The following is a 22,491-nucleotide window of genomic DNA, read 5'->3' as shown; positions in this document are numbered from 1 at the left end:
CCCTCCAGCCCCCGCAGTGCCAGCGCTCATGGGAGTTCACCACCTACCATCAGCTTCTTTAGCAGCCTGTTGGTGCTTGTCAGGTCGGTGCCCCGCTCGTCCGACTGCAGCTGCGTCTCCATCTCTCCTATCCACCTGTCCAGGTCGGAAAAGCTCTGCGCGTACAGATCTGAGCGGTTGGCATCGAAGAGATGCTGGGCCTTCTCCTCTGTTGTTGACTGGAGCTTGTCCCAGAGCCGGTGCAGCTCTGTCAGCCTCTGCGAGACCACCGCACCAAACTGGGGCTTCTCCCGGCTCAGCTGCCGCCCCTCCTGGAGAGAGGCCAGGGGAAAAGGGAATCAGCAATGTGGGGCCGGAAGGGACCTCCAGCACTGAGGCAGAACTAGGCAAACCAAGACCATCCCTGAGAGGCATCTGGCCAACCTGTTCTTAAAAACCTGCAGTGACGGAGATTCCAAACCCTCCCCAGGGAACCAGTCCCAAGTTTTTCCTAATATCCAACCTCAATCTCCCTTGCTGCAAGCTAAGCTGATCCCGTCAGCGGTGATCGGAGAACAATCGATCACCGCCCTGCTCGTAACATCATTGTACATATTTGATGACTGTTATCTGGTCCCCACTCAGCCTCCTCTTCTCTAAACTAAACCATTTTTGTTGATCTCCTCATGACCCTCTCCACTTTGTCCACATCTTGCCTAAAGTGTGGTGCCCGCAACGGGGCACAGTGTCCAGCTGAGACCCCACCAGTGTCCGGCAATCACCTCCCATGTTGTAAGACACTCATGTTAAAGGAGCGGGGGCTGTGGATTGTACCATGGTGGCTGGTGAGAGAGGGGGTAGTAATGAAACCCTGTGAACACAAGGACCCATTCCCTTTTTCCTGCCCCAGTGTTACCTCCGTCCCACCACCCGCTACAGCCTCACCCAATCCTGAGACAGCTCTTAAGCACGTGCTTAAAGCTAAGCATCTGCTGAAAGCCCCATTCCATTGATGTCGATGGGAGCTGGGGGCTACCTCAGCCCATGGGCTGCCTGGCCTGCACTAGCCTTCGGGTGTGCACTCAGCGCCGGGTGCCTGAGGCGCGGCAAGGCCTGGGAGGATGCTCCCCCAGCCCCCACGGGAGGTCACCTACCTCATCCACCTTCTCCAGCCAGCCTTGGTGAGAGGCCAGCTCAGCCATGAAGGCCTGGTGCTTCAGCCACTTGCTGTGCAGGTTCCGGGCTTCGTCATAGGACGCGTCCTGAGCCGTCAGTATCTTCTCGTCGATCCAAAGGGTGAGCTGCAAAGGCAGGGAAGGGAGCACACGTCACAGCACCAGCCCCACCACTGCGTGTCTCCGAGGAGCCTATGGGATTCAGGCACCTCTGGAAATCCCAGCCTGAAATCTGTCGGCCCCCTCCTCCACACCAGCAGAACAATGAGCGATGTTGGCTGGAGCGTATGCCTGAGGAATGGGGACGCCACCCTTAGCCTCCGTCAGCTCCCTCCTCAAACCCCTTCTCCGCCACCTGCTGCTGGGCGCCCAGCCGAGTGTCCTGTCCTGATGCAAGAGCAGCTAGCCCCAAGTGAGACAAGTTCACACACCAATGAGGCTAATCCAACCCCTCCATGCAAAAAAAAAAAAAAAAAAAAAAGATTCTGTCCTCAAACCAACATGCTCTAGATTCTGTGTTGAAAAGCAAGTCGATAAAAGTGAAGATCGAGGAGTCTAACTTTGCTGGAAGCTTGCCTCGAATTAGTAACAGTGAATGGCAGACCTTTCAAGTCGCTGGAAGATTAAATCCTTAACCCTTTCCTTCAAGGTTTTGGCAATAAAAACTGGCAATAAATGATGAAAATATCGGAGACAAAGTCGCTGCCCTTCCAGAGTATGATACGAACATAAGCAGGAAGTCAAGGGCAAGCTGATTTCTTTGAAGGTTGATTGTGCTACTGTCAAGGCTGATTCCACACTCTGGCTCTTCAAGTGCAGAAGGTGGGGGCCCGCAAGGATTCTAAAAATTAATATTGGCCACTGCAGGCTGGTATTAAACTCCCAAGGTTACAGCTTCTCTCTGACCTTGGATGGGTAGATGCTGCCACCACCCAACCGCAGACCCCCTTTGAGAGCCCTGGAAGGTGCACTTGGGAATTCCTCCCTGTGCGGTACCCTCAAGCCCTTTCACCCCCACTCCGGGGAAGGGCTGAGAAAGAAAAACAAAGGAAATGAGCTGTCGCCACCAGCTAATTAAACAGCATGTGCACAAACCTCTTAGGGACACAAAAATCCAATCCCGTTCTTAAAAAAGGTAAATTTTATTAAAAACAAAAAGAAAGAAAATACATCTGGAACTTAGGCTTTTTGTTAGGTTTTAAAAGAAACAATTACAAGGATTAAGCATCAAGATAGCCTAAAGGTTACAAGCAAAACAAAAGCACCTGGGGGTTAACACAAAGAAGCCCACAAGCCATAAAGAAATAAATGAGATAAATCTAATCGCATCTTCCTAGACATTTCCTGATCTCCTTACATAGCTGGGGTTTCAAATGAGTAGTGTCTAGGTAGGATCTGATGATTTTCATACCTGGCACAAGCTTAGATGTTAGATGGGGTGGGATATGAATTACTACAGAGAATTCTTTCCTGGGTGCTGGCTGGTGAGTCTTGCCCACATGCTCAGGGTTTAACTGATCACCATATTTGGGGTCGGGAAGGAATTTTCCTCCAGGGCAGACTGGCAGAGGCCCTGGAGATTTTTCGCCTTCCTCTGCAGCATGGGGCACGGGTCACTTGCTGGAGGATTCTCTGCACCTTGAGGTCTTTAAACCACGATTTGATGACTTCAATAACTCATAGGTTAGGGGTTTGTTACAGGAGTGGGTGAGATTCTGTGGCCTGCATTGTGCAGGAGGTCAGACTAGATGATCATAATGGTCCCTTCTGACCTTAAAGCCTATGAGCTCCAGCCCTGTCCCTGCTCTCTGGGACAACACCACAGACAGACAAAAGGGGAGTCTTATTTCAATTTAAAAAAGTTCTAGCCTTCCCATTGGCTCTTTGGCCCGGTGCCCACTCACTTTTTTTTAAACCTATGCATAGCAGTGAGACGTTTAACCCTTTACAGGTAAAGCAAGTAGAGAACAGCTACAAAGAGGAATTTTATCGCTAACTGGCTGGCCGGGGTCCATAAAAGAGAGTTACCCCCCGCCCGTCATTTATCACAGCTACTCATCTTGCCAGGTCTGCATTAGGAGTTAATATGCAGCAGATGGCAGATAGAAAACGATCCTCCACACTTGCTATGAAGCAGATCAATTAGCAGCCCACTACCGAACCCCTGAAGGTGACCGTACTCGAAGGCAGAAGCTGTTCTGGGATGTCTCTGACGCAGCTCTGTAGCATTACCACTGAAAATGCAGCTAATGGGGCCAAATCTGTCAAGTGTACGATTGAAGATGAGGAAGAAGAGGAAAAAAGATGAACTTGATGATGAGCATGAAAAAGAGGGGGACAATAGTGAGGACTTTTGTGGAAGAGAGACACCAGGAGGTGCTATTATGGTTGTGAAGGAAACTTGAAAATGTGATCCAAGTGTGATTGATGCAATGACATCTGCCTGTGTTTGCAGAGAGCCTGAGCCCATCGCTCTGTGGGGGGAGAGCTGCCCCAGGTGTGACCAATGCAGCAACGCTGCTTGAGTCTGCCGTGAGCCTGAGACAGGATCATAGAAACAAGCTACGTCTTGTCAGGAATAATTCTAAAGCCCTAGAGCCTCATGTAAACTGCTTAGAAGGAAATGGACAGCCCCCTCTTCCTTACCCGGACCTGCCTTTCTTGTGGCTAATAAGAATCAGAGGGGCAAAAGGCCGCCAGGACTGAAACGAGAAGATTAGAGTTAGAATTCCCACCTCCAGGAATTTGTTTGGAAACAATGGAAATGGCAGTAGATCCCCCTGGTTCAAATGAAATCTATGGACGCCTGCTCCAATGAAGGGAGAGTCCATCCCTGCTCATCCATGGTGCAAACCTACCCTGATGAGCAGCCAAAGCAATGTTCTGAACAGAGCTGTGCAGAGGACAGGAAGGGGTCCTGGAGGCTCCTGTCAGCACCATTGACCGGGCCGTTAACTGTCTGGCTGGCGGTGCCACGCGGGGGCCTGGCAGGCTTCCTGCTAGCCTCCATCCGCACGGCTCCCGGGAAGCAGCCGGCATGCCCCCCTCCAGCTCTAATTCTGACCGCCGCGCCCAGGGGAAGCAGGGAGTGTCACGGAACAGGAGAACATCTCTCCTGGCCAGCAGTAACGGCGCATCCAGCCATAGGCGCCAACTTTTCCCGGCGCTGGTGGGTGCTCACGCCCCACCCGCCCCCGACCCCGCCCCAACTCCACCCCTGCCTGACCCTGTCCCGCTCCCATTCCAATTCCTTCCCCAAAGTCTCTGCCCCAACTCCGCCCCCTCCCTGCCCCTGTTGGACCCATCCCCAAATCCCCGCCCCAGCCCCGCCTCTTTTCCGAGCGCGCCGCGTTCCCCCTCCTCTCCCCTCTCTCCCAGCCCTTGCCGCCGCAAAACAGCTGTTTCGCGGCGGGAAGCGCTGGGAGCTAGGGGGAGAAGCGGTGCGCTCAGGGGAGGAGGCAGAGCAGAGCAGAGGCGGAGGTGAGCTAGGGCTAGGGGGCAGGGAGCTGCCGGTAGGAGCAGAGCACCCACCAATTTTTCCCCGTGGGTACTCCAGCCCCGGAGCGCCCACGGAGTCAGTGCCTGTGCATCCAGCAGCCTACCTCCTGGCAGTTTTGCAAGAAGCTTTGCAGGTCGTGATTGTCTTTCAGCAGAACCAGCACTTCCTTCGCTTTAGCCACGTTCGTCCTGGACCTGGAAAGGAGAGAGGACAAGGAGGCTGAGAATTGCTGCAGCAGCTTCTCTCGTTTGACACCCGCTATCAGCCCATAACTACCGGGGAGAGAGCTATCTGCCAGCGGTGGGACTGGACAGCATAGCTAGCGGCTGGTTCCCGGGGGCCCCCTCCTTGATAGGATGCGGTTCAATTTACCTCTCTTGTATGACCTGGGCCTTTTCATTAATTTTGTCAGCGTAAATATTCCCGTCCGCCACCAGCTTCTCGCCGCTTTCCACCGGCCCTGTTATCTTCTCCTTGTTGGCCTCCATGGTGGCCAGGAAATCCTCGTATTTCCGCAGGGCAGCTTCCGACGCGTCCAAGGTGTTCGGAGGCTCCATGTGAGCCAGGGTGTACTCCTGGAATGGAGGGCGGGGTGGGGTGGGGGGGGAGAGATGTGATTTAGCAGGGTCTGTAGCACCCGCCCTTCCTGCCTCCCCACACTGCTCCAGCCACGCCTGGGACATGCTGTGTTCCAGGAAGGCCGCTGCATTGACAAGACTAAGACTAACATGCTTTGAACGCAGGGTGCTGGGCCTAGCCATCTCCAGCACAGTCCTTGTGCTAGCGTCTGGGTTGGGTATCCATGGTGCTCCTGAGCCACGTGTAACTCTCCAGGGCACGGCACAGGGCTTTTGGCACTGGCCTGATGTATGCAAATGGACCAGTAGCATGAGAGCATCCGCCACTGACCTTTCCTGCCAGGCAAAAGGGGGCCGGGGAAGGAGGCAAGAGGCCAAAATCAGCCCTGGTGGTGCAGGCCCAGGGAGTTACCCCGAGGACGGATTCACCGTGTGCCCGAATCACAGCGCAATGCTTACCGGTGTGCTGGGATCTCTGCAGGGGAGGTGATCAGAACGGGCCATTCTCTGCTATGGCATCAGTACGGAAGGGTATTGCCTTGGGTCACAGGGGATGCAGCATTCTATCTCGGGTCTTTATCTGTGCCCCCGGCCCCGCTGTGCCTTGGCACCTCCCAGTCTTTACCGTGTACATCCTCAAGCCCCCTCCGTGCCCTAGGGCAGTTATCTCCATTGGACAGACGGGAATGGGGCCCAGATTGTTAAAGGTACCGAGGTGCTGCTGCACGGAATTTAGACTCCTACATGCCTAATTCCCCTTTGAAGATTACAGGCTCCTAAATCAGCTTGGCACAATACCTTTAAAGATCGAGGCCCAAGGGAGGTTCCCCAGGCCACATGGGGAGCCTGGGAGAGAGCAAAGAATTGAAACCAGGTCTCCCGAATTGAAACCAGGTCTCCTAGCCCCTGGGCCGTCTCACCTCACCAGGGTTTACTTGTCTCGGAATCCCCCTGATTAGCCAAACCAAGTTATCGAGCTCCTCCATGCAGGGTGTGACTGACTGGGCTGGGCTGGGCAGATCTAACAGGCCCTTCAAACTCTGCCAACCAGCTGACGCACAGAACATTGCTCCCTTGGGGCTCTGTATCCCGGACAGACCCCGGGCGCCGGCCGGCCGGATCAAACCTGGGACCTCTGGAGTTTAATGCATGAGGCTCTACCGCCTGAGCTAAAAGCCACGTGGCACTTAGGTAAGGCTGTAGCAGACTCATCAATCTCTGGGTGGGCTTGGTGCCGCTAGAGGGGGACAGGGCACCACGCCCAGCAGGCCTCGGTTACATCAGCAGAGGGGAAGTCAGGTTCGATCTTCACAGATCAGGTCTATTAAATATGAGGGAACAATTATAAACACTGTCTCGCTTGGTAGCCTAGTGCAAGGAAGGCCGAGTGGAAATTCAGAAGCAGCAGGGCCTAGTGGCTAGGGACTCGGGCGACCTGGCTTCCACTCCTGGCTCCACCATCTGCCCTTGGGCAAGTCCCATCCTCCTTTTGTGCCTCACTGTCCCCCTCTGTCTCTTCAGTGACCCTGCAGGGCAGCGGGCTCCCAGAGCACTGGGACGGTGATGCACATCAGCATCGTAACAGACAGATGCAGCCGCTTCCCTACCTGATTGCTCAGGATGACTTCGGCTTGTTTGCCGTCCTTGAGGAACTCCTGGAAGCCCAGGCACTGGGCGAGGAGCTTCCCCCGGCTGCCCCACATCTTGCACAGGTCGCTCCAGCCCATCTCCACGCCCTGCAGCCGCTGCTGCAGCTGCAGGTACTCCGGGTCCGTCTGCCCGCGCGTCACCCCTTCCCCCGTCTCCTTGACGTTGCGGTAGTCGCCCTCGTGCCGGTCGATGTCCTCCTTGATGGCGGCGTGCTCCTGTCGGAACTGCTCCGCCTCGGCCAGGGAGCTGGGCACCTCTTCCGAAGCCACGGCCTGCTGTGCCTTGAACAGCCAGGCCTGGAAGTCATCCAGGTCTTGCAGGAACTTCTGCAGCTTGCTGGCCTCCCCGAGCGAGGCCTCCTGACTCTGCAGCGTCCTCTGCAGCTCCTGCCAGAGGCCGTTGATGGTGGTCAGCTGGCTGTAGATGTCGGAGGCCAGGTCAGGGAGCTCCTCGGCCAGCCGGTGCGCCTCTTCCTGCAGCACCCCCAGCCGGGTCTGGATGGCGGCCAAGTCGCGCTCAATGCCGTACAGCTTCCTCTGGATGGCGATCACGCCCGCCAGATCCCTGCTCATCTCCTGGGTGGACTGGATCACTTTGGTTTTGTCCAGGATCCATTTGCGGGTCTCCTCGCAGTCCACGCAGTAATTGTGCAGGCTCAGCGCCAAGTCCACCGCTTTCCGCCGCTGCCCCACCTTCTCCTGGAAGACGTGCCACCTGCAGAGGACACAGCAGAAGCCCCATGGAGCTGTCTTAGAGCCCCTGGTTCACGAGCAAGCCCTGCCCTGTGTGAGAGAGCCAAGGAGGAGAGACTGGGAGAGAAAGGGCTTCAGACACTCTTCGGCCAGAGCTGTCAGTGTCTGCAAACCCAGACTCTGTAGGAACTCAATTCGTGCCGGCAGTCTTGGCAGGGATGGCACCAGCCCCAGAGACTCCCCAACCCTACTCTGCTGGGCCAGGGCTGTCCCCAAAGTGGGGCAGTGCTGGCTGGGATTGCAGGGGTACCACCCACAGGCTGCTATGCAGCCAGGCCGCCCACGCTCCCGATCTGAAAGGGCAATGCCAGACCCTAACAGAGAGTCTGGCAGCCCCCCACCCCATCCCAGCTGGCCACGCCTCTGAGGCCGTCCTGCCCTTCCTCTGAGGCTGTGAGGGTCCTGAGCTGGGGGAGTGGAGGGGAAGGACAGGGTTGAAATGGAGAACCCTGAAAAGGGCCGATTTGCAGAGTGGGAGAGTTCAGCCCTGTGTGAAATCACTTCAGTTCCTTCTCAGGTTGGCCTCTCAAAAACGGAGGCATCAAAATCCGGACGGTTGGTTGCCTGCTAACAGCCAGGACAATGGAGGTGGGGCTCGCTGAGATACCGGGGCTTGTGGCAGCCTTGACACACTGTCCTGCCCCAGATCACCTCTGGGTTATTACACATGGCCTCCTTCATCTGCATCAGTCGCCGGGCTCGGCCCCGCGCAAAGCACACGGCTCATATCGAGAGGAAGGTGGCCACTCACACGGTCCCGGAATGCGAGATGTTTTGGGACTTCTGGGAATGGCGTGAGCCCACCCCTGCCGGCGTGATGGTGCATGCGAGGTCACACCGCATGGGGATGCCATTTTTAAGAGCCAGAGGGGGCAGAATGGCATTCCCCCACCCAATACCGGACAAAGCCACGTCCGGTTTTGTCCCAGTTCAAAAAGAGGCCCGTTCGGTTTAACACTGGATGAGTTGCCTCTAATCGAAACATGCGCCAGCACTGGGCTGGGCCTGGTGGGCAAAGCCCCCTGGAGGACCAGGCATTTGCACCGCAGCAGCTCTGCCGTTGCTCAGGCCTGGTTCTGACCTCACTGATTTGTGTGGATCAGAGTTTGTGAGCACACAGGAAAATGCCACACGTCCGAGCTCATGCAGCTGTTGTAAACGCTGGCGTTGAGCGACACAGAACGGAATTCTGTATTTAATCTAGCGGAGGAAGGGAGAAAAACCAGGCTGGAAGGGAGAAAAACCAGAGGCTGGAAGTTAAAGCCAGACAGATTCTAATTAGAAATGATGTTCACCAGGGAGGGTGGTGACCCATGGGAACAAACTCCCAAGGGAAGGGGTGGATTCTCCATCGCCGATGTTTTCAGATCAGACGGGAGGCCTTTTAGGAAAACAGGTTAGCCAAACACCAGTGACCAGCGTCAATACAGGGGCAATGGGATGAAATTCTCCAGCCTATGCTGAGCACTAGGTCAGAGCTGGCAATCAGACGGTCACTTCCGGCTCTGAACTCTATGTGTCCAGGTCCTGTTTGACTGGGCGGCCTGCTGGGAATCGCGGCCCTTGGGCAGTAAGAATTCTGCAAGCGCAGGTCAAGCTGGGGACAGCTTTCAGAAGCTGCATCCCATTTTCAGAGGTGACTAGGTCCCACTGACTTCAACGAGATTGAAGCTGCTAAGTCACTTCTGCAAATGGAGTTTTTGAAAATGTTCCCTGAGCCCTCTCTTGCCTGGGGCTGGCTGTGTCCGGAGCTGGAAACGTTTGGATTCTCAAGAAGGGAGATTATTATTTAGAGTCAGAAACTGGTGATGTCACTTGAAAGCAGCCTCTGAGCGGTGTCCCTCTCTGGTGCTGGGCAATAAGAGCATCAAATAAATATAAAATTTACACATGAATATGGTCATACTGGGTCAGACCAATGGTCCGTCTAGCCCAGTGTCCTGTCTTCCAACAGAGGCCAGTGTCAGGTGCCCCAGAGGGAATGAACAGAACAGGGAATCATCAAGTGATCCATCCCCTGTCGCTCATTCCCAGCTTCTGGCAAACAGAGTCTAGGGACACCATCCCTGCCCATCCTGGCTAATAGCCATTGATGGACCTATCCTCCATGAACTTATCTAGTTCTTTTTTGAACCCTGTTATAGTCTTGGCCTCCACAACATCCCCTGGCAAAGAGTTCCATGGGTTGACCCTGCATTGTGTGAAGAAATACTTCCTTTTGTTTGTTTTAAACCTGCTGCCTATTCATTTCATTGGGTGACCCCCAGTTCTTGCGTTATGAGAAGGAGTAAATAACACTTCCTTATTCACTTTCTCCAAACCAGTCTCCCCCTTTAGTCGTCTCTTTTCCAAGCTGAAAAATCCCAAATTTATTAATCTCTCCTCAGACAGAAGCTGTTCTATACCCCTAATCATTTTGTTGCCCTTTTCTGAACCTTTTCCAATTCCAATATATCTTTTTTCAGATGGGGCGACCACATCTGCACAGAGTGTGACGTTACACCCCATATTCTTCATAGAAATACTGTTATGATATGAATATGGCATAACTAAGGTATGTTTTATGCAAGATGGGTCATGTGAGGTATCATTGAAAAGATTATGATTTTCTGCATGTGTTTATCCAAGCTGTATGCATGTATCATTTCTGTATCCAAAGTTAGGAATACTGTGTATGTTACCATTACAACCGTGTGGGTATGTGATTGGGAAACGCCCATCAGACAGTAAGCAATCAGCCTTAATGGGTCATTAGCAAAAGACAATGAGTCTCCAAAGATGTGGATCTCCCATCTTCCCAGGAGTTCCTTCCTGTGGGCCTTGCAAATAAACCTTGTCTCATGGTTGCCCTGACACTGCAAGGTCCTGTGATAATGTCACCTGGTACAAAATACCACCTGGGACACTGCTGGTACTTTTCCACTGGAAACAAAGGCTTCCCGCTTTCCGTAAATTCTATTTATGGCTGGGAAGGAAGCCCTTCAGGACTCTCCTCCATTGCCTGCCCAGGAAGGAAGACTGCTAAAAACACCTGAAGGGAAAGGCAGGGGTGAGTCCAGACTGTGAACATTGGTCTAGCCCAGGGTTGGCCAACCTGTGGCTCCGGAGCCGCATGCGGCTCTTCAGAAGTTAATATGCGGCTCCTGGTACAGGCATCGACTCCGGGGCTGGAGCTACAGGCACCAACTTTCCCATATGCTGGGGGTGCTCACTGCTCAACCCCTGGCTCTGCCACAGGCCCTGCTCCTCTCCCCCAGAGCCTCCTGCACGCCACGAAACAGCTGATCAGGAGGTGTGGGGAGGGAGGGGGAGGCACTGATTGGAGGGGCTGCCACTGGCGGGAGGCGCTGGGAACGGGGTAGGGGAGAGATGATGGGGGCTGCTGACGTATTACTGTGGCTCTTTGGCAATGTACATTGGTAAATTCTGGCTCCTCCTCAAGCTCAGGTTGGCCACCCCAGTCTAGCCTGCAAAGAGATATAACTGGAACTCTGAGCTGCAAAAACTCTACCAACCTGCCTAAACCACATTTAGGGTGAGAAATTACTATGTGCAACCTGTTTCTTTAGTGCATTAAGCTTACTTGCTCAGTAATCTGCTTTGTTCTGTTTGCTGTCCCTTATAATCACTTAACATTTACCTTTTGTAGTGAATAAACTTATTTCTTATTGATAACATAACCCAGTTTGTGCAATTCATATCGGGGGGTGTGGGGAAGCTTTGCATATCTCTTTCCACATTGAGGAAGAGGGCGATTTTTATGAGCTTGTGCTGTGCAGATTTATCTATACGGTGCAAGACAATATTATTTTGGGTTTACGCCCCAGAGCGTATGTGCACGCGAGTGGGTTATGAGTTCAGTCCTTGAGGGGGCCATTTAGGGATTTGGGGATTTAGTTAGGGATTGGTCCTGCTTTGAGCAAGGGGTTGGACTAGATGATCTCCTGAGGTCCCTTCCAACCCTGATAGTCTATAAATTCAGAGTGCTGGGTAAATCCTCGAGCTGATTCCTGCCACACAGAGCTGGTCTCAGTGTCTCTGTGTCCCTCTGCAGCTGCGTAGGTCCCTACCTCGGTGTGTGTGTGCTGAAAAAGGCTCGAGGGCCTGGCACAGCTAGGACAGGGTGAGGAAACCCAGGCTGGTGGAACGGGCGGAACGAGGGGGACCCCAGCACATCAGGTGGCATTCCAGATGGTGGGGGGGGTCCAACCCGTCACACACGGTTTGCAAGATGTGGGCCCACCATGGATTTATATGGGGTTATATAGCAAGTGATCCATCCACTGTTATCCAATCCCAGTGACTGGCAGTCAGAGGCTAGGGACACTCAGAGCATAAGGTAGCATCCCTGCCCATCCTGGCTAACAGCCATCGATGGACCTATCCTCCATGAACTTATCTAGTTCTTTTTTTAACCCTGTTATAGTCTTGGCCTTCACAACATACCCTGGTAATGAAGTTGCCTGTCTGCTGTGTGAAGAAATTCTTCCTTTTGTTTGTTTTAAATCTGCTACATGTTAATTTCATTTGGTGACCCCTAGTTCTTGTGTTACGTGAAGGGGTATATAACACTTCCTTATTCACCTTCCCCCACACCAGTCATGATTTTATAGACCTCCCTGAGTTGTCTCTTTAACAAAAGTCCCAGTCTTTTTAATCTCTCCTCCTCTGGAAGCTGTTCCATACCCTTAATCATTTTTTTTATGCCCGTCTCTGTACCTTTTCCGATTCTAATATATCTTATCTAGCAAAGGGAACACAGCCAGCATCAGGATGGGGGATGCCCACTGTGGTTTTAGCAAGAGCACACACTGAATATGCAGCTCCTGGGGACAGGATCGCTGGGAAGCATCCAGTCAGCCGTGTCCCCGACAGGCAGGCCTGGGACACAGCTAGTGTGGCTAGCACAGAGGGGTGGGGCGGTACCTGGTGATCAGACGCTCCTGGCACTGCCTGATGCGGCCGCTGCGCGGGTGCCCGCTCTCGACGAGGCTGGCGGCTGCGCGGTTGACGCCGTCAATCTGGGAGGCTGGCGTGCTCATCTCCTGCTCCAGGATGTCAAACCTGCAATCACACAGGCAGCAATTGGCAGGACAGCACCGGGACTGCCCAACGCCGCCGCAGCTGTGCCACAGGTCGCCTCCCTGGCTGAGCTGGGCACAGGCCCAGGGCACAAGGCCTTCCCCGCCGCCTTCCCTCTGGTGCCAGCGTGCACCCCGGGCAAGGTGCCCAGAGCCCTGCGCCAGCACCGACGGATGGAGCAGCCGCGCTAACGCTGACACCGACACGCGATGCTTGTGAGCAGAGCTGGGGTGGGCTAGGAGTGGGGCTGGGGCCGTAGCACACAGAGCAAGGCTCCGTGCCCGCTGTTGAGCACAGAAAGAAGGGAGCCAAGGGGGCTAGGAGCCACATAGCCCCTTCCAAACCCTGGGCACTGCCGGAAGGGGCAACGCCTGACGCGCTGGAACAAGGAGAGGCTGCCCCTGAAGTGGATCACCTGTGCTTCACCACCTCAGGTCCTACATGTATCTAGCTAGCTGAGGGTCGGGGTTAGGGTCAGGGGGGCAGAGGGAGGGGGTACCTGGCTGTCCCTGACGGTGGTAGCCCAGGTACCTGTGCTGCACTACGTCCAAGTCCTCCAGCGTGTCTGGGATCTCCATCTGCTCCAGCCACTTCTCCTTCTCACTCATCCAGAGCTCGCAGGCGTCCGTCTCACTGAAGATCGTGTAGAGGTCCAGCGCATCCTGCAGCTTCTGCCTGCGCAGCTCAGCCAGGGACACCAGCTCGGCGTAGAGGGCCTGGAGGGCCTGCAGCCGGTTCTGGAACTCCGGGGCGCCCCGCAGCTCGGCCGGGAAGCTCTGGGCCTGCTGGCTCAGGCCGTCCATCACTCTCTTGTTGTCCGCCACCTCGTCCAGTAGGTCTCGGTGCTTTCTGACCAGGGCCTGCGTGGAGGACTCCTCGTGGCCCACCTCGTCGCTGGACACCAGGCGATGGGCGTCCTGCAGCCAGGCCTTCAGGTCGTCCGCGTCCACCTGGAACTGGAAGAAGCTCTCGGCGTCCTGCAGGTTCTTCTTGCGGAATGAGGCCAGCTCCTGGAGCTGAGCCCACAGCGCCTTCACCTTCTCCGTCCTGCCTCGGATCTTGGAGGAGCCAAAGTGCTTCTGGGCCACCATGTCTTCCCCATCCTGGACGGTTTGATGCAGGCGGGCGCCTAGGCCCCGCAGCTCGTCCTCAAAGGCCTTGTGCTTCCGCTGCAGGATGCGGAGGCTGGTCAGGTCTTTCCCATAATCCAAGGAGGAATAGATCTGCTCCTTCTCCTTGATCCAGCTCTCCGCCTCGTCCAGCTCCCAGAAGAACTTCCACAGGCGCTTGGACTGCTCCAGGCGAGCCTTCCTCTCGGCGGCCATCGCCAGCAGCTCCTGGTGGCACAGCTCCAGGTGGCTGACGCGGTTGCGGATGACCTTGGGGTCGCACGGCCGATAGCCTGCGCGGGGGAGGGGACAGAATGGAGGCAGCTTTAAAGCATGAAATTCCATCACCGAGGAGGCCTCTTCTCTAGATCTCAATAGCCATCCCGTCCCTCACACCACCAGGGTGGGGCAGAGCTCTCGAGTTAAGGCACAAATGGCCACCCCTCCCCATCGATTGTCATCCCCATGTCACAGCTGGGGCCCAGAGAGACTAAGGCTGTGTCTACACGGCCGCAGTGGGGGGTCATTCCCAGCTCTGGGGGCTGACAGCCGCCCCCCGCAGGGCCAGCGCGCTGACAGCCGCCCCCCGCAGGGCCAGCGCGCCGACGGAGCTGGGGATCCCACCTCCCAGCTACAGTGTAGACGCACCCTAAGTGCCTTGCCGATGTCATGCAGCCAGCGGCAAAGCCAGGATCTGAACCCAGTCTCCCTAGTTCCAGGCCCTCTCCCACTCACAGAGCCCCCTCTGGCCAGGCGAGTTTTCAATGCACTGGCCTGCCCTGGGGAAGTAAGAACACAGCCGGCTTTCGGCCCTGGGACCTGCACCTCCTCACCGGAGGGGCGTAGACAAAAGCCGAGGCACCCAGGGAAGGGCAGAACAAGCCGAGGGCTGGCATGGAGCAGGGTTGAGGAGAAGTGAGAGTGATGACGGGCCAGCAGCGGGGTCCCTTTGATGGGCTCTCTCGCAGCCTCGTTCCCCGCAGCCGGCCCCGCCGGCACGAGACGCGTCGCTCGCCGCTTCCACATACCGTCGCCGTTGGCAAAGGCAAGGGCCGCCGCGCTCACGGCGCGCACCTTCTCCGCCTGGCGGGCCATGTCAGCTTCCAGCAGCTTGTGCTTCTGCAGCAGGTCCTCCGCTTCCAGCAGGTGCTTGCCGAACTCGGGCGACAAGAGACGTGCCTACGCAGAGCAGGGCGAGAGGGCGAAGGAGAAGCTACGTTTCCTTTCCCCGGCCCTCGCCTGCTGTGCCCACGCCACGGGGCCTGCTTGGCTGGTGTGTTTCCCAGACCCCCACTCTAGAGTCTTGGGCTCAGGGGCTGCTCTAGGAATTTGGCCGCCCCAAGCACGGGGGGCGCGCTGGCGGTCGCCGGTCCCGCGGCTCCGGGGGACCTCTTGCAGACGTGCCCACGAAGGGTCCGCTGGTCCCGCGGTTCCGGTGGAGCATCCGCAGTCATGCCTGCGGGAGGTCCACTGGAGCCGCGGGACCAACGGACCCTCCGCAGTCATGACTAGGGAAGGTCTGCTGGAGCCGCCTGCCGCCCTCCCGGCAAAATGCCGCCCCAAGCGCGCGCTGGGGTCTGGAGCCGGCCCTGCCTGGGCTCTGCTCCCTGTTCTTCCACTGACTTGCTGTGTACCCTTGGGCACTGAACCCCCGTGTGCCTCAGTTTCCCCCAAGGGGGGGATAATAGTCCTGCCCCTAGCTCATAAGGTGAGGGGTTGGAAGCGTCATTAATTAAACATCTGAACCAAAAAAAAAACCCAAAAACCCTGCAGAGGAAGACAACAGCACCGACCACGAACGCGTTGCGGGAGGCCTGGCACAGAAAGGCAGGCTCCGTGTTACGCTGCTATCGCGGGGGTGGGCAGGGGGCGCTGTTCCACACAATCTTACAAGTTCTTCTCTCCGCATGCAAGCGGCGCACGCTGAAGAAACGCGGCATTGGTGTTCATTTAGGATGCGCGATCTTTGGCTGGGGAGCTCCTGCAAACAGCAGGAGGGTTTACTCTCTGCTTTGACCTCGCTACCCAGAGGCAGTTCTTGGGGCAAGGGCTGCTCCCTGGGAATCAGGCATGGGGTGTGTGGGCTGAGCCCCCGGATGGTGGGGGGCTGGCCTGCATGCTGTTTGTGACCACCGGTTTGTCCAGGAGTCTCCTGGACTCGGGCTCGATCTCCTGGTGGCTACTGAAGCCAAAACGGGAGCTTTTAGGCCGCTAAAAGTCTGGTGCTGCGGCGGGGCTAAGGCAGGCTCGTGTCTGGAGCAGCTCCTAGGCGGAGGTGCAGCAAAGGGGGTCTCTGTGCGCTGCCCCCACCCCAAGCACCAGGGGCGGCTCTAGGTATTTTGCCGCCCCAAGCACGGCAGGCAGGCTGCCTTGGGCGGCTTGGCTGCGGGAGGTCCCTGGTCCCACGGATTCGGCGGCCCGCCTGCGGGAGGTCCGCCGAAGCCGCGGGACCAGAGGACCCTCCGCAGGCTTGCCGCCAAAGGCAACCTGCCTGCCGCCCTTGCAGCGACTGGCAGTGCGTCCCCCGTGGCTTGCCACCCCAGGCACGCGCTTGGCGCGCTGGTGCCTGGAGCTGCCCCTGCCAAGCACTGACTCCGCAGCTCCCATTGGCTGAGAATGGAGAACCACGGCCAATGGGAGCTGCAGGAGCGGTGCCTGCAAATGGGCAGTGTGCAGAGCCGCCAGCCCCCCGGAGCTGCTGCCGCACGTGCTGCTGCTTTCAGAAGCCACCTGAGGTAAGCGCCACCCAGCCAGAGCCTGCACCCTGAGCCCCATGTCCCAACCCCCTCCCGCACCCAAACTCCCTCCCAGAGCCTGCACCCCGAGCCCCGTGCCCGAGCCCCCTCCCGCACCCAAACTCCCTCCCGGAGCCTGCACCCCGAGCCCCATGCCCCAACCCCCTCCCGCACCCAAACTCCCTCCCGGAGCCTGCACCCTGAGCCCCGTGCCCCAACCCCCTCCCGCACCCAAACTCCCTCCCGGAGCCTGCACCCTGAGCCCCGTGCCCCAACCCCCTCCTGCACCCAAACTCCCTCCCGGAGCCTGCACCCCGAGCCCCGTTCCCCAACCCCCTCCCGCACCCAAACTCCCTCCCTGAGCCTGCACCCCGACCCCCATGCCCCAACCCCCTCCCGCACCCAAACTCCCTCCCGGAGCCGGCACCCCGAGCCCCATGCCCCAACCCCCTCCCGCACCCAAACTCCCTCCCGGAGCCTGCACCCCGAGCCCCATGCCCCAACCCCCTCCCGCACCCAAACTCCCTCCTGGAGCCTGCACCCCGAGCCCCAGGCCCCAACCCCCTCCCGCACCCAAACTCCCTCCCGGAGCCGGCACCCCGAGCCCCGTGCCCCAACCCCCTCCCGCACCCAAACTCCCTCCCAGAGCCTGCACCCCGAGCCCCATGCCCCAACCCCCTCCTGCACCCAAACTCCCTCCCGGAGCCTGCACCCTGAGCCCCATGCCCCAACCCCCTCCCGCACCCAAACTCCCTCCCGGAGCCTGCACCCCGAGCCCCGTGCCCCAACCCCCTCCTGCACCCAAACTCCCTCCCGGAGCCTGCACCCCGAGCCCCATGCCCCAACCCCCTCCCGCACCCAAACTCCCTCCCGGAGCCTGCACCCCGAGCCCCGTGCCCCAACCCCCTCCCACACCCAAACTCCCTCCCGGAGCCTGCACCCCGAGCCCCATGCCCCAACCCCCTCCTGCACCCAAACTCCCTCCCGGAGCCTGCACCCCGAGCCCCATGCCCCAACCCCCTCCTGCACCCAAACTCCCTCCCGGAGCCTGCACCCCGAGCCCTGTGCCCCAACCCCCTCCTGCACCCAAACTCCCTCCCGGAGCCGGCACCCCGAGCCCCGTGCCCCAACCCCCTCCCGCACCCAAACTCCCTCCCGGAGCCTGCACCCCGAGCCCCGTGCCCCAACCCCCTCCCCCACCCAAACTCCATCCCGGAGCCTGCACCCCGAGCCCCATGCCCCAGACCCCTCCTGCACCCAAACTCCCTCCCGGAGCCGGCACTCCGAGCCCTGTGCCCCAACCCCCTCCTGCACCCAAACTCCCTCCCGTGGCACTAAAAAACCCCAGATTCCACATGAGTGATTTCTCCTCCATTAGGAAGCCAACCTGCCTGGCCCCAACAGCTGCTGCACTTGGCTGAGGGACAATGATATTAGGGGCTAACAGATGGGGACTAAAAGATGCATGACAGAAGCCTGCCCCGTGGGCATAGGCCCTGACTTTTATTTTTCCCTGGGGGGGGCCCTGCTCTACCCTGAGGCCCCGCCCCCATTCTGCCCCTTCCCCTGAGGCCCTGCCCTCGCTCTGCCTCCTCCTGCCCCCATTCTGCCCCTTGCCCAGGCTCCCGCCCACCCGCCACTTGCTGCTCTCCACCCTCCCCCAAGCCGCCAAACAGCTGACTGGCATGGTCCCACCCAACAGCTGGTCCCTGGGGCCCCGCCGAACAGCTGTGGCTGATGGGTGCTGAGCACCCACTATGTTTTTTGGAGCACCCATGGAGTCGGCACCTATGCCTGTGGGCAGCAGGCCCCAGAGAGGGCCACGGGCAGTGTTCCCTCTAATTTTTTACGTCCATGTGCAGAATGAATTTTGTTCTGTGCACCAATATGGAGGTGATGGGTGGTGGGGGTGGGGCCGAAGGGTTCAGAGTGTGGGAGGGGGCTCAGGGCTGGGGCAGAGGGTTGGGGTACGGGGGGGGGGCGGGCTCTGGCTGGGGGTGCAGGCTCTGAGGTAGGACTGAGGATGAGGGGTTTGGGGTTCAGGAGGGGGTGAGGGCTCTGTCTGGGGGTGCGGGCTCTGAGGTAGGACTGGGGATGAGGGGTTTGGGGTTCAGGAGGGGGTGAGGGCTCTGTCTGGGGGTGCGGGCTCTGAGGTAGGACTGAGGATGAGGGGTTTGGGGTTCAGGAGGGGGTGAGGGCTCTGTCTGGGGGTGCGGGCTCTGAGGTAGGACTGGGGATGAGGGGTTTGGGGTTCAGGAGGGGGTGAGGGCTCTGTCTGGGGGTGCGGGCTCTGGGGTTGGGCCGGGGATGAGGGGCTTGGGGTGCAGGCTGCCCCAGGGATGCGGTGGGGAGAGAGGACTCCCCCGCAGCCCTCTCTAGCCGCAGCAGCTTGGGGCCGGGTGAGAGGCACCTCTCCCCAGAAGTGGCAGCTCCACCTTTCCACCTCTCCTGTGTGGCCCTTGATAGCCGGCATGGCTGCGCAGCTTACAGGGAACTTAGGCCATGGGCCCCATGGGTAGCAGGCTCCACTCCCGCCCGTGGCGTTGCTCAGCGCCTCCAGCCTCACCTTCATCTCGTCCATCCAGTTAATGCCTTGAAGCATGTCCTGGAAGAGCTGCTGCAGTGTCAGATTCATCTCGAGCCGCTGGCGCCGGGCGTGGAGCAGTTCCAGCAGGTAGTCCCACAGCCGCAGGATGTTGTCCTTCCGGGCCTTGATGCGCTTGATGTCATGGTAGTTCTCCGCCTCCAGCTCCCGGGCCACCTCCTCGATGGCCTGCACCCGCTCCTTGTAGGCCGCCGTGTCCGTCTCAATGGCCTCATGCTTCTTCTTGGCAGCCTCCACCGCCGGCAGGTCGCAGCCGAAATTATCCTGTCCAGAGACAGCCCTGGTCAGATGCAGCCCCCCCTGCAGCCGGGCCACAGAGAGCAGGGCGGGGGCTTCCCAACGCCATTAACGGGAACGGAGTCTCCAAACCCCACTGGTTGGGAGCCCAGCTGCCTGCACCTCTATCCAGCAGGAGCATGAACAGGCACCAGACGCGCCACCATGCCCCATCCTTGCCCTTACGTATCCGTGTGCAGTGCAGAGAGCATGGGGGCCGTGCTGCAAGGGGGAGCAGGGTCTGGGTGGAACCCACCAGGGAGGATGTGTCACCTGCACAGCTGGGCAGTCAATGGACTTCTCATTTTGCCGGCAACTCTGAAAACTCGCCCGGGGGGAGGGAATTGTTTTAGGCTGCACCAGAAATGATGTTTTTTCTAAACATTTCATTTTGATTTGGACTATTTTAAACATTTTTTTATTGTTTTTAAATAAAAATTCAAGAAAATATGAAGACCAAAGGTCATTTAGAACCAGAAAATCAAAAGGTTTCAATTGTTCCAGATTTTTTTTTTAAATGCGTTGATAATTTGGCAAAACTGCCACGCCGCGGCGAAACATTTCTGCCTCGCCGAATCTCCATTTTTCTCCCAAAAGGGCTTTGTGCAAAATAATTGCCTGGCTCTAGTGCCAGGTCCCTCCCTGGGCTGGATCCACCGAGGACATGAGCTGTTCCAGCCCAGTGACAGAGCGTTAGCTCACACTGTAGCTGCGCTGGCGGTTCGCTTTGGAGGACCCTGGGTCAGTCCCGGCTGGGACACACGCATGGACACGAGCAGCAGCAGCTGGAGCCAGCCCTTAGTGCAGCCGGGTGCTGCTCGCAGGACAAAGGGTGGAGGAAGGGTCGTGAGGAGAAGTGGGGTAAAGCGACGCTCTGCTTGGAAGAGCAGCTCTGCACAGATGGCCTCAGGAGCTCTGTGCTCACTGCCACGTAGCTGCTGTGGGTCACAATGTACCCCCGGCCCCCCGCAGGGTGCTGCAAATCGGCAAATCCCCACTGCCTTCAGGGTGCAGCAGCCGCAGGTCTGGCCTGCTGTTGCCAACTGTCTCATGGCACAAACCCAAACACCCTTGTCCTGCCCCTTCCCCAAGGCCCCATCCATGCCCCTTCTCCGAGGCTCCGGCCCCGCTCGCCCCAGCCCCCTGCATCCCTCCCTCCCTCTCCCCCACCCTTACTCACTTTCACCAGGCTGGGGCGGGGGTTGAGGTGTGGGCTCTGGGCTGGGGCTGAGGGGTTCGGAGTGTAGGAGGTGGCTCCAGGTTGAGCCTGGGGCAGGGGGTTGGGGTTCAGGAGGGGGTGCGGGCTCTGAGAGGGAATTTGGGTGTCGGAGGAGTCAGGCTCTGTGAGGGAATTTGGTGTGGAAGGGGGCTCCAGACGGAGCCTGGGGTTTGGGTGCAGGAGGGGGTGCGGGGTCAGGCTCTGGGAGGTAGTTTGGGTGAGGGGTGCGGGCTCTGAGCTGGGGCAGGGGGTTGGGGTGTGGGAGGAGGTGGGGGGGCACTTACCTTGAGCGGCTCCCGAAAACTACCTGCACATCTCTCTGGCAGCAACTCCTAGGTGGAGGGGCCGGGGGTCCCTGTGTGCCACCCCTGCCCGCAGGCACCACCCGCACAGCTCCCATTGGCCGCAATTCCCAGCCAATGGGAGCTGTGGAGTCGGTGCTCAGGGCGGGGGCAGTGCGCAGAGAGCCCCTCCCCCTTAGGCTGCAGGGTCGGTGCCGGCTGCTTCTGGGAGCGGCACATGCCCAGGGCAGGCAGGGAGCCTGCCTTAGTCCCACTGTGCTGCCAGACTGTTAGTGCCCCAAATCTCCCAGTGTGGCTGCAGTAGCCTCTGGGAGATAGGGCCTGATTCTGGGAGACTCCCGGTGAAACTGGGAGGGTTGGCAACCCTACTGCTCTGTCTCCCCGCCGGCAGCCCACACCCCGTACCTGGGCCAGCAGGCGCTGGTTTTCACTCAGCCACGTCTCCCGCATGGCCGCCTTGCGGTCGAAGCGCCTGGCCAGCTGCTCCAGCTTCTCCTGCCGAATGAGCTCGTTTCTCAGGGCCAGCTCCCGCTCGTGCTCCGCCTTCTCCAGCCATTCCCAGGCCTGCTCAGAGGCATCACAGGCAAGAGTGAGGCTCCACCGGGCATGCGAAACCAGCTGGCAGGCCCAGAAAGGGCTAATAACGGTCCCTACAGATGGTCCATTGCAGCACCAGCCAGAAAGCGTTCTGCTCCCCCGCTGGCTGCCTCCCGCAATGGCCTTTGGCCCCACGGACATCCTGCTCAGGGCCGGCTCCAGGCACCAGCGCAGCAAGCTGGTGCTTGGGGCGGCCCATGGAAGGGGGAGGCACGTCCGGGTCTTTGGTGGTGATTCAGCGGCAGGTCCCTCTCGGAGGGAAGGACCGGACGCCGAATTGCCGCCGAAGAACGAAGCGGCGCGGTAGAGCAGCCGCTGAAGCGCCGCCGATCGCGGCTTTTTTTTTTTTTTCTCTTCGCTGCTTGGGGTGGCAAAAAAGCTGGATCTCACCCCCTGGGGCCTGCTGGCCCTGGTCCTGCTGCTTCAGCAACATGCCAGCAGGCCCCAGGGGGTGAGATCTTCCCTCCCTTGTAGCCGCACTGAAATCTATGTTGGATCTCTCTGTACTTACATGGGAAAGGGTCGCTGAGCCCTAAGGGAATCCAGGGAAGCACACGCCTCATGTTAAGCGTGCGTTTAAGTCCCCCTGGCTTCCATGTGAGCTCTCAGCGCCCGTCCTGAGCCGGGGTCTAAGTGCTCTGCTGCACCCAATGCCAGCTGGCCCTTCCCCCCAGCCCTTCCCCCCTGGGGTGTATGGCGACAGCTGGGGTCAATGGGCGAGCTGCAAAACGGACATCCAAAGCGGAGTACAGCCAAAGAGTTCAGCCAGCAGGTGAGGCCAATGTGGGGGGAGGCCCCCCCCACCCATTCTGGACGGCGTCTCAGGGCCTGTCTACGTGCACGTGTAGCTTGGATCTAGCCTGCTCGGGTGCAGACAGCAGTGAAGCCGCAGCAGCATGGGCTGTGGAACCTCACCTGGGCTAACCTATGCTG

The 22,491-nt window shown here is 58.4% G+C and overlaps 1 protein-coding gene across 1 annotated transcript in view; it reads right to left on the bottom strand.

Annotated features, from left to right (window-relative positions):
* The window catches only part of SPTB (spectrin beta, erythrocytic), a 106,295-nt gene that overhangs the window by 41,690 nt on the left and 42,114 nt on the right, over window positions 1–22,491 (bottom strand). Inside the window, exons 11-20 of the mRNA XM_045013853.1 lie at window positions 21,367–21,525; window positions 19,126–19,428; window positions 14,853–15,003; window positions 13,247–14,117; window positions 12,560–12,697; window positions 6,839–7,595; window positions 5,026–5,228; window positions 4,757–4,847; window positions 1,134–1,280; window positions 48–311 (exon numbers count right to left, since the gene is read on the bottom strand). Coding sequence (XP_044869788.1) covers window positions 48–311; window positions 1,134–1,280; window positions 4,757–4,847; window positions 5,026–5,228; window positions 6,839–7,595; window positions 12,560–12,697; window positions 13,247–14,117; window positions 14,853–15,003; window positions 19,126–19,428; window positions 21,367–21,525 — 3,084 coding nt within the window. The remainder of the gene's footprint in view (window positions 1–47; window positions 312–1,133; window positions 1,281–4,756; window positions 4,848–5,025; window positions 5,229–6,838; window positions 7,596–12,559; window positions 12,698–13,246; window positions 14,118–14,852; window positions 15,004–19,125; window positions 19,429–21,366; window positions 21,526–22,491) is intronic.

Source organism: Mauremys mutica, chromosome 4 (assembly GCF_020497125.1).
Source record: "Mauremys mutica isolate MM-2020 ecotype Southern chromosome 4, ASM2049712v1, whole genome shotgun sequence".
Classification (NCBI taxonomy): Eukaryota; Metazoa; Chordata; order Testudines; family Geoemydidae; genus Mauremys; species Mauremys mutica.
Note: the sequence above shows the minus strand (reverse complement) of the source record. Positions and strands in the feature narration are given on the sequence as shown.